The sequence below is a fragment of the Temnothorax curvispinosus genome, unplaced genomic scaffold, assembly GCF_003070985.1.
Source record: "Temnothorax curvispinosus isolate PA1 unplaced genomic scaffold, ASM307098v1 QBEX01002657.1, whole genome shotgun sequence".
Taxonomy (NCBI): Eukaryota; Metazoa; Arthropoda; class Insecta; order Hymenoptera; family Formicidae; genus Temnothorax; species Temnothorax curvispinosus.
Genome location: NW_020212437.1, coordinates 830 through 9,615, shown reverse-complemented (window position 1 = coordinate 9,615; position 8,786 = coordinate 830). Strand labels below are relative to the sequence as shown.

Sequence of the window (8,786 nt, the reverse complement as noted above, 5' to 3'; positions counted from 1 at the left end):
AAAGGTGATCTGAGAAAAACTGAAAAGTGGTGCGTCAGGTACTATGGAAGAGATGATGTCGGAAAATTGAGAAAGTGTACAAGAAGGAAAGCAGTTGGAGATGGAGGCATAATGGGCATTTAAAATATCACGAGAAAAAAAGTTGAGCGGAGAAGATAGAGGAGACTCAATGAGCCCAAGACTGGCAAGCTCACGCCATAACCTGGATGGATCAGAAATAGCAGTCAATCTCTCCATGTGATAGCGCTCCCTGGCCCTTCTCAAGTCGTCTGTGAAATTATTTCTATATTGCCTATAGATATGAAATTCGAGAATGTCTCGCGATTTTCGGGCAGTATTATAGAGACGGTTGCGATGTTGAATTCTGCGAGCAAGTTGGTCAGTAAGCCAAGGCGCAGCTGGGCGAGTAACACGAAAAGTGCGGATGGGCGCATACTGATTAAGACAGGACGTGAAGTCGTCAGTCAAGGTATTTAAGATGTCATCCAAGTCAGGCCCATTAAGACTCTTATGGCTGAAGTCCTCGGCGAAAGATAAGGACAACGTAGAGGTGAGAGTCTCGACGAATCCTGACCCATCAAAATCCCTGTAGCTGCGTCGAACTAAAGTACGATTCGAAGCAGATGGAACCACAAACGTGTACTTCAGCTCAATCAGGTCGTGACCGTTAATGAAAGGCGCATCCGATTTACGAAACGATAGAACTTTATCAAGGCTATCGACTATAAAAACGTCCAACCACGAGTCAGAAGAGCGAGTGTGAAAAGTCGATTGCGAATCGACAATGCTGAGCGACAACTGTGAGACCATGTCTCTAAGGTGATCAGAATCATAAGATGAAGCGAGAAGATTACAGTTAAGATCACCTGAAATGATAATATTTTTATAGTTATGCATGAATGTAGTGAGAGCATCAACATATTTACAGAAGTTTTTTCCCTTAGGTCTACGGTACATTGACGTGAACAAGAGAGGCTCACAATCATCGCCCCGAATGTCCAGAACAAGAAATTCAGGCTCATTCGAGAAGACGAGAGGAGACGACGCGAGAACACGCGCTCGCAGCGAGTCGTGGATGTAGCAAGCGACACCCCCTCCCTCCCTGCCATTTCTATCAGCACGCAACAAATAATATCCAGGAATACGAACTAGATCATCAGAGATGTGAGAGTGAAGCCAGGTTTCAGTAATCGAGATAATATGAAAGAAGTTCAGTGCAATGAAGGCCTGGGTTGACTCCAAGTGGGCAGGAAGGGAGCAGGCGTTAAAGCAAGCAATGCTGAGGCGACCACGCGAAGCAAGAGGATCCACATCTGCCGCAACAGATCACTGAAGCTCCGCAAGATCGGCCTCAGAATCAATAGAAATAGGGGGTTGACCTTGAGCCTTACGGACAAAGATGCGACCATCTCTGGTCCAGACATGCTTATAAGAGAATTGCTTAGCCCTGGCTCGCGCCCGACGCAACAAGTTGTACGTTTGTGTTGGAAGCAGTTCATTTATGTAAATGCTACCGGGAAAGCCCCCCGAGAACACATTGCCCACCGCAAGCCGGCGCTTGCCACGGGTGGCCCGGATGATGTGGTCGCGGATCTCGCGCGACTTAAGCGCTACAATTAAGGATCGCGTCCGATTAGCAGGACGGTTCTGCTCAAGGGCCAGACACGATCCCGACGCATCACCCAGCGACACAGACACTCCACGCCCAGCCACGTCACGCTTAGCCCCGCGAAGGGCGGCCCAACTAATATCCCGTCGCGGTGCTCTTTACTGAGTGTCGAGTCGGGCCGGTACGTTTACTTTGAACAAATTAGAGGGCTTAAAGCAGGCTATTCTCGCCTGAATACTGCGTGCATGGAATAATGGAATAGGACCTCGGTTCTATTTTGTTGGTTTTCGGAACCCCGAGGTAATGATTAATAGGGACAGATGGGGGCATTCGTATTGCGACGTTAGAGGTGAAATTCTTGGATCGTCGCAAGACGGACAGAAGCGAAAGCATTTGCTAAAAATGTTTTCATTAATCAAGAACGAAAGTTAGAGGTTCGAAGGTGATCAGATACCGCCCTAGTTCTAACCATAAACGATGCCAGCTAGCGATCCGCCGAAGTTCCTCCGATGACTCGGCGGGCAGCTTCCGGGAAACCAAAGCTTTTGGGTTCCGGGGGAAGTATGGTTGCAAAGCTGAAACTTAAAGGAATTGACGGAAGGGCACCACCAGGAGTGGAGCCTGCGGCTTAATTTGACTCAACACGGGAAACCTCACCAGGCCCAGACACCGGAAGGATTGACAGATTGATAGCTCTTTCTTGATTCGGTGGGTGGTGGTGCATGGCCGTTCTTAGTTGGTGGAGCGATTTGTCTGGTTAATTCCGATAACGAACGAGACTCTAGCCTGCTAAATAGGCGTACCTTATGGTATCTCGAAGGCCCCCGGCTTCGGCCGGCGGGTTTTTACTACCAACGTACAAACAAATCTTCTTAGAGGGACAGGCGGCTTCTAGCCGCACGAGATTGAGCAATAACAGGTCTGTGATGCCCTTAGATGTTCTGGGCCGCACGCGCGCTACACTGAAGGAATCAGCGTGTGTTCCCTGGCCGAAAGGCCCGGGTAACCCGCTGAACCTCCTTCGTGCTAGGGATTGGGGCTTGCAATTGTTCCCCATGAACGAGGAATTCCCAGTAAGCGCGAGTCATAAGCTCGCGTTGATTACGTCCCTGCCCTTTGTACACACCGCCCGTCGCTACTACCGATTGAATGATTTAGTGAGGTCTTCGGACTGGTGCGCGGCAATGCGTCGGCATTGCCGATGTTGCCGGAAAGATGACCAAACTTGATCATTTAGAGGAAGTAAAAGTCGTAACAAGGTTTCCGTAGGTGAACCTGCGGAAGGATCATTAACGTTTGCGGAGGTCCCACCAGTTTGGAGACTGAAAGTTAAACACAGAGAGACACAAACGCACCTTGTGCCACATCCGAAAGATGCCGAGAGGATTGTCTCGAACGCGTGTTCACACCACGCGTTCGTACGCCTTCTATCGTCGTCGCGCGCACCGCCACAACACCGCCGTTGTAACGTCACGGCGTCGTGTTGCGTCTGGGACTGTGTGCGCGCGCGAAGTGACGCGAGGCGCGCGATCGTACGGAAGCGAGGCGCTCGGCGATTCCCCCGATCTCTCTCGAGATCGGGCGTCAGCTGGGCGCGTACCGGTGGTAACCTGTGCCGCGCGCGTGCAAGCGCGCGCGCGCTGAAGGGCCGAGAGAACGCAGTGCTCTCTTCGTGCCCGATGGTTTTTCAAAGACTTCCGCCCCGGCTCTCGCCTCGCGCGAGAGACGTTCCGATTATCGCGTGACAATCTCCTCTCTTTTGCATCTCGTTGTGCCGCCTATATAGCCCTCGTCAAAAGGGGCGGCGGTCCGCGCGTGCTCGGACGCGCGGCCAGGCTGATCGAAGGGCCCGAAAAAAACCCGAGACGCATACGGAAGTACGTTGAAGCGTTGAAGTTAAAGAACGCAAAGCAAAAACGATTACCCTGAACGGTGGATCACTTGGCTTGTGGGTCGATGAAGAACGCAGCTAATTGCGCGTCAACTTGTGAACTGCAGGACACATGAACATCGACATTTCAAACGCACATTGCGGTCCACGGATACAATTCCCGGACCACGCCTGGCTGAGGGTCGTTTTAATACCGACATACTGCTTGCGCCCTCGCGTAACGACGGCTAAAACGGGCGCGCGGTTAAGCGCGCCCGGAAGCCTCGACGCGCGTACGGACGTACGAGCGATCGTTGGACGTTCGCCACACGAGTGTCGCGTATAAGTTTCGCTGTGCGAGACCTCCTCTCTCTCTGTGAGAGAGAGCGAGTTTGTCTCCGCGCACACACTTGGGGGGCGTCGTCCGAAATGAAACGGGAGGATGACATAATTGACTGAGCGGTTAACGCGCGTGATCGCGGTGTCCTCGCGACGTAGACGTACGGTGCCGCCGCCGTCGCCGCCCGGAGACGCCTCGTCTGTCGGAGCTGCTGTGGTGGGCTCTTTGTGCGCGCCGCCGAGCGACACGCCACGCCACCCGATCACACACAAAGCGGTGTATCGGGCGAGCCGACCGCGTGTCCGAGTCCACGAAAGTAAAAACACTTGCTTGGTTAGGACCGGCACGCGTCGTCGTGTACTCGTCTCGAACGACCGCGTGGTGCGTGTATCGCAACACGCCTATCCTGCCCGCTGATCGACGCGACGGTTCGTCTCGTCTCGTCTCGTCGCGCTGCTTTTTTTTCTTTGTTGACGACCTCAGAGCAGGCGAGATTACCCGCTGAATTTAAGCATATTATTAAGCGGAGGAAAAGAAACTAACTAGGATTTCCTTAGTAGCGGCGAGCGAACAGGAAAGAGCCCAGCACCAAATCCCGCGGTTCCGCCGCAGGGAAATGTGGTGTTCGGGAGGGTCCGCTTATCCCGAGGTGTCGCGCCGCGTCCAAGTCCATCTTGAATGGGGCCACTTACCCGCAGAGGGTGCCAGGTGAGGGGCGGGGGGGTACCGCGGGCGGGGGGGACCGCGGGGGAGGGAGAGGGGGAACCGCGTGTTTCGGGCGCCGCGGGGGAGGGGGAGGGGGAACCGCGTTTTTCGGGCGTTGCGGGGGAAGGGGGAGGGGGGAACCGCGTGTTTTGGGCGCCGCGGGGGAGGGGGAGAAGAGAACCGCGTTTTTCGGGCGTCGCGGTGTAGGGGAGGGGGCAACCGCGTTTTCCGGCGCCGCGGGGTAAGGGGACACACGATTTTTACCGCGCCGCGGAGTCCGCGTGACGTCACACGACACGCTCGCGTTATCTCTCCCTCGTAGATGTTTCCCCCGTCCCCTGGTTGCGCGCGTCTTCTCGTTCGCGCGGTCTCTCTCGCTCCTGTTTGCGTTCTCGCTCACGATCGAGTTTAAATAAATTTATATTATACATAGAAAATTTGCTTACCACCGCAGGATTTGAACCAGAAATTCCTAACTCTTAAGTCAGTCACCTTCAGAATTCAGGTCATTGTCTCTTAATTTACACAATAATATGTATACACTAAAATACTGCAGGCTATTTACACAGTTAAAATTTACACAAAAACACACATAGGACACAGATTACACTGTGAAATTAGATATAATGGGTCTCCACAAGATGAACAAAAGAGACCATCTATGAGGATATACGGACATGTGTCATGTCTGCGAACAGCGTATAACATCGAGAACAATCCGTGTATTCTGACGCACAAAACTTCATATGTCCTGGAGTAAAATAAGGGTATATGCAATACATCTTTGTCAGAGGGTGTAACATATTCACTTTTGCTTGATTCAACACTCTGAAAATTTCGTCCGGATTATCCTCATCAGCCATTTCACTATGATAACACGAATCGTCCGACAATAATGCTTCATCATCAACTTCTATTTCTTCCTCGTTATTCACTTCCATTTCTTCAACGTTTGCTTCAACTTCCATTTCATGTCCTTCAAACTGCAATTCTTTGAAATCCATTTTGCAGAACGTTGTATGCCTCAAAAGGCGCAATACACGGTGCTACTGTTAAAATCACACAGTGCAGACAGTACAAACAGTCGCGACACTTGAAATTTTTTGACAAGACAAACACGTCCGAACATTATCAAGCATGTCAACCGACTCTTACTTCTAGACCTTGACTACTGAGCGTACCTTCAAATTCATCCTTCTACATCTCACTATTGTCACATCGTTTGTTTATCATATCTAATTTCATCATAATCTTAACATCCATACAATTGCGCTTTCCGAAAAATCTGCGATGTTCAGTTTTGCACGTGTGCAATGAAGTCACCGCGAGACACGTATGTTCTCGAAAACGATATCGCGCCATTGACTTTCGGTGATTTGATCTGTAAAACTGCTATTGAACCGCGATCAAACAGCTATCAAACAGGTATTGAACCGCTATGAAACAGCTATCAAACAGCTACTGAACCGCTATAAAACAGCTAAAAACAGCTATTGAACCGCTATCAAACAGCTAAAAACAGCTATGAAACAGCTAAAAACAGCTAAAAACAGCTATTGAACCGCTATCAAACAGCTATCAAACAGCTATCAAACAGCTAAAAACAGCTATCAAATAGCTATTGAACCGCTATGAAACAGCTAAAAACAGCTATCAAACAGCTCTTGAACAGCTATCAAATAGAGTCCTAGATAATAGAGAAGCGACATTGAAGGGAATGGTCTGATTGGTTAACTAAATCACGTGATCCAGCGCCATTTTGTTTCTCCCTTATGGTTAAATAAGTGAGGTTAATGCACGTTAGAGGCCTGCTGCACGTGAGACAACGCGAGACATTACTGTTACGGTTCTGTGAAAGGCCGTGATTCTTCGGATCCTACCGTGATATAGGACATCCTCAAGACAAATTTGTGGCCACCAGAGACAGGAGACAGGTACACGGAAGAGAAGGAAGCCAAAATCATAGAAAACACGTCGTCGTCGCAGCCTGATAACGTGGCCGCGAGTTACAAGGAGACCAAGAGCAAGACGTCTGGCAGGAAGAAAGACGTAAAGATCAAGGTGGGCGAGCAAATGTCAGATACTGAGCTAGTGGATCCTTTGCCGGAGAAGTTATGCTCGACAGTGAACGCCAGACTGAAGAACGATCTAATCGTGTGCGCGGTGATCGGCACCCTGTCTTTTGGAATTCATCGTACGACGGTGTTCACCGCTCTGCAACCGGAGCTCAATCCGGTACTGTGGAGTATTGTGAGTTGCCTGGGCTTTCTCCTGTACTACATCGTGCCGCAGCTGCGCAAGCAGCTGCCTTGGCTGTGCCTTTCGAGACCGGTACTATGTAGTCATGAGCACGCGCAATTCGAGATACGAGACCCGGTGAGGATCATATGGTTTGAGAAGGTCTACGTGGGCCTGTGCTTTCTCTAGCGGAACGTGCTCTATCCGGTCGCTGTCCTGCGTATTCTCCTATTAATTATGACGTAAGTACTCTCATGTATATAAATCTTTATTAAATATAAATTATTCTACTTATTGAAAGGAATATTAAACTTTATTGTTTTTTTATGAGAAACATTCTTTTTTCCTCTTCAGGATAAAGTTCTGTGTACAAACATGTACAAATATTTATAAAAGTAAGGGACGGAAAGTAGGAGACGAGAACAACAACGAAACTCTTATGTTTCATCGTTTTCCTAGAAATGAAGGACAGAAAGCTAGATGGATTAACAGTATCAGGAATATTAATGGATCTACTTGGGAGCCTAAGGATCCATTGTTTGTGTGCTCTCTAAGCTGCAGTGTAGCAAATATATACATATACATATATAGCGAAGTTATTTACTGATAGCATGCATATTTTTTCAGGAGCATTTTGACAGGTTTTCTTGGGAGCGTGTTAGAGAAGATGGTAAGAGGAAACTGAAAATCGGAGCAATTCCTTCAGTTTTTAACGATAGTCTCCCATCGAAGCCATTTAATGAACATACATATTCAATGCCATTGCAGGACAGAAGTAATATTGCTGCACAATTATCTGTAAGTTTATTATATTAATAAAATTACTTATTTAACTTTTCGAATATTTCTCAATTTATTAAGAATACTTGTAAACATTTTTGTAATTAACTTTTTATAAAATATTTGTAGTCAATTAATGAAATATTGTTATTTTATGACATTTTTAACATAATGTTAAAGGTTAAGAAGAAAAAATTACGTTCGTCATGTGATATTGATCACACATATATATGTCGACCAATCTGCTGCAATGATGGAAATGTGCCTGAAATAGTTCAAATAGAGAATGAAAAGATTGGAGCAGATCCATTACAAACAGAGACAAGCTCCGCTACAATACAGCTCGGATACAATGGTTTAGATGTCTGCACATCAACTGTTAATTCTGTGAGTTTTTTTTTAAATATTGTAACGACTTCAGTTCTTGCCTTTATATTCCTGTACCAACACTGTGATATATATTCTTGTACAATGATTTGTTCCATACCTGACTACTGAAGCAAGTCTGAAAGATGCTTATTTTGTTCCATTTAATATGTATGCGTTATGTATGTACACATACGCGTACATAAGTATATGAATCTACTAGATAGAATAGCATGGGTATCTTTCAGATTTGCTATACTAGTGTAACATGAGACAAATCATTATTTATGGATGTAGATGAAGAGAAGGAATAATTTTCAAAATTGTTTATTTTTCTCAGGTTAAAAGAAGTGCTGAAAGCGAAGAGAGTGCTGTACACTTTCATACTATGACACAAGATGATACACTTTTGGATTGGCTAAAGGAAGTGAAAAAGGACATCAGTAATCAAACTACGAAAGAGCAAAACACTGACTTAAAAATTACATCTTTAACGGAAGAAAATGAGCAACTTAAAAAACGCTTGACAGAACTTGATAAATTTCTGAATAAGATACTTGGACAAAATGAAGTATTGCGTGACAGCAATAAAAATATGTCCAAGCAATTGGATACTTGGAAAAATATTAAGAAGAGAGAAGAAGGAATATTAACAACTTTTAATAAAGATCAAAGAGAGGCACTCCGGAGAAAGAATTCTCAAGGTGTAAAGTGGGAATCAGCTACGTTGAAGCAGGCCTTAATATTGAAATTGAAATGTGGCTCGTCGCGATATGAAGAAGTGAGAAAACTATTCCCTTTACCAAGTCTTCGCACTCTACAAAGAAGAACAGAATATATTGAACTTACATAAAATATATTGAAATATAAAATATATT

At 46.7% G+C, this 8,786-nt stretch overlaps 1 protein-coding gene and 1 pseudogene across 1 annotated transcript; both read left to right on the top strand.

The window, feature by feature from the left end:
* The first annotated feature begins 3,530 nt into the window (after positions 1-3,530).
* Positions 3,531-3,685, top strand: LOC112451841 (annotated as a pseudogene).
* A 2,632-nt stretch (positions 3,686-6,317) lies between these two features.
* LOC112451840 lies at positions 6,318-8,478 on the top strand. Its single transcript, XM_025011747.1, has 6 exons — positions 6,318-6,341; positions 6,415-6,759; positions 7,390-7,560; positions 7,723-7,929; positions 8,249-8,351; positions 8,462-8,478. The coding sequence occupies exons 1-6, from the start codon at positions 6,318-6,320 to the stop codon at positions 8,476-8,478; spliced, it is 867 nt and encodes a 288-aa protein (XP_024867515.1).
* The last annotated feature ends 308 nt before the right edge of the window (positions 8,479-8,786 follow it).

Excerpts from the sequence above, each read along its gene's own strand:
- LOC112451840 (XM_025011747.1), top strand. The coding sequence starts at position 6,318 with ATGCACGTTAGAGGCCTGCTGCAC. Across the intron at positions 6,342-6,414 it reads ACGTTAGAGGCCTGCTGCAC|GACATCCTCAAGACAAATTT; the intron begins GTGAGACAACGC and ends ACCGTGATATAG. Across the intron at positions 7,930-8,248 it reads GCACATCAACTGTTAATTCT|GTTAAAAGAAGTGCTGAAAG; the intron begins GTGAGTTTTTTT and ends TATTTTTCTCAG.